The sequence below is a fragment of the Solanum stenotomum genome, chromosome 11 (assembly GCF_019186545.1).
Source record: "Solanum stenotomum isolate F172 chromosome 11, ASM1918654v1, whole genome shotgun sequence".
Classification (NCBI taxonomy): domain Eukaryota; kingdom Viridiplantae; phylum Streptophyta; class Magnoliopsida; order Solanales; family Solanaceae; genus Solanum; species Solanum stenotomum.
Genome location: NC_064292.1, coordinates 3,263,154 through 3,265,074, shown reverse-complemented (window position 1 = coordinate 3,265,074; position 1,921 = coordinate 3,263,154). Strand labels below are relative to the sequence as shown.

The window sequence follows — 1,921 nt, the reverse complement described above, 5'->3', positions numbered from 1 at the left end:
TTTTCAACAATGTGGACAATTAATATAATACGGAGGAAGTATTATTAGTACAAGTGCAAAAAACTTCCTATTGTTGAGAATTTTAAATGCAATCTTTTTGAGAAAATTAAAAACATGAATTTAAAAATAATGGAGGCTCCCAATAAAGGTACATTTCTTTTCTTATATAAACAAGCCAACTAGTGCCTAGAATTCACATCACAGAAAAAAAAATATTCTCTAGAGAAGAAAACACACATACTCACACAAAAAGAAAAAATTAGTAGCCATGAATGTGAAAATTGAGAGTTCAAAAATCATCAAGCCATTGTATGAAGGAATTCCACCTTCAACTACAACTCATATTCCTTTCAATGTCTTTGACAATGTAACATTTGATACTCTAATGGCTTTGATTTATGCCTATAGACCACCCACCCCTCCCACATCCACTATCGAAATGGGACTTCGAAAGACGTTATCAATTTATCGAGAGTGGGCTGGGCGAATAGGTGAAGATGAACACGGTAATCGAGGAGTTTTTCTCAATGATGAGGGTGTTCGATTCATTGAGGCGTCAGTGGACGCCTCGTTGGACGAAGTATTGCCCTTAAAGCCTTCGCCCTCTATGCTCTCCTTACATCCTAGTTTAAAGGATGTAGTGGAGTTAATCCAAGTCCAAGTCACACGTTTCATGTGTGGCTCTGTGGTGGTCGGTTTTACCGGCCACCACATGATAGCTGACGGCCATGCTGCAAGCAACTTTTTTGTAGCGTGGGGTCAAGCATGCCGAGGAATGGAAATTGCACCCCTCCCGATGAACGATCGTGCTATTTTCCGCCCTCGGGATCCACCCCTCATCGAGTACAACCATGTTGGGGCTGAATTCGTGTCCAAACTAGTAAACAAAGAGTTAGTCAAAGTCAACAACGATGAAATTAATGAGAAAAAAAACATCATAGTCCACAAAGTCCATTTCACCTTGGAGTTCCTAGGGAAACTCAAGGCGCATGCATCTTTTATGAATGGAAAGGCTAAAACTTATAGCACGTTCGAAAGTCTAATAGCCCATTTATGGAGGGTTATTACAAAATCACGTGACTTAAACGCGTTACAAAATACTCAAATTCGAATATCGGTTGATGGAAGGAGAAGAATTATACCTAGAGTTCCGGATGAATTTTTTGGAAATATAGTCTTATGGGCATTTCCAACATCAAAAGTGAAGGACTTACTAGATGAGCCACTTCACTATGCAACAAAAATTATTCATGATGCAATTACTAAAGTTGATGATAAATATTTCAAGTCATTTATTGATTTTGCAAATGATGAGAAAGTGTTGACTAGACAGGATTTAATACCAAGTGCAAACATGAAGGAGGACTCACTTAGTCCAAATTTGGAAGTTGATAGTTGGTTGAGGTTTCCATTTTATGACTTGGATTTTGGTACTGGTTGTCCATTTGTGTTTATGCCTTCTTATTATCCAATAGAAGGGATGATGTTTCTTGTGCCATCATTTATTGGAGATGGAAGCATTGATGCTTTTATTCCTTTATATGAACACAATTTAACAAGTTTCAAGAATATTTGTTACTCTCTAGATTTGAAAGCAAAATGAGAAGACCTACTTATGGGATTGGTGGGGGGTGGGGATTATTTTTTTTGGTATATTTTGTTGTTTTTAGCATATGGACACTTTTGGTTATTATTTTTTCCTAGTGATTTTATTGATTGTCATGTTGATGATCTATGTGTTTTGGAGAAGAAGTTTGAGTTTGGCATTTTTTGTGATTTTATTTATATATATTAGTGATTAAAGAATATTGATTGGTTGTTTTTTCAATTTCCAAGGTAATTTGCTTTTTTTTTTGTTAGTTTGTATTTGTTGTGATTTTATGTTTGGTGTCTGATATTTGTTTGTTAATATCGATTAATT

At 35.9% G+C, this 1,921-nt stretch overlaps 1 protein-coding gene across 1 annotated transcript; it reads left to right on the top strand.

Annotated features, from left to right (window-relative positions):
• Positions 1-205: 205 nt before the first annotated feature.
• On the top strand, positions 206-1,628 carry LOC125845182 (agmatine hydroxycinnamoyltransferase 1-like). Its single transcript, XM_049524627.1, has one exon. The coding sequence runs from the start codon at positions 269-271 to the stop codon at positions 1,601-1,603; it is 1,335 nt and encodes a 444-aa protein (XP_049380584.1). The 5' UTR covers positions 206-268; the 3' UTR covers positions 1,604-1,628.
• Positions 1,629-1,921: the final 293 nt, after the last annotated feature.

Excerpts from the sequence above, each read along its gene's own strand:
- LOC125845182 (XM_049524627.1), top strand. The coding sequence starts at position 269 with ATGAATGTGAAAATTGAGAGTTCAAAAATCATCAAGCCATTGTATGAA.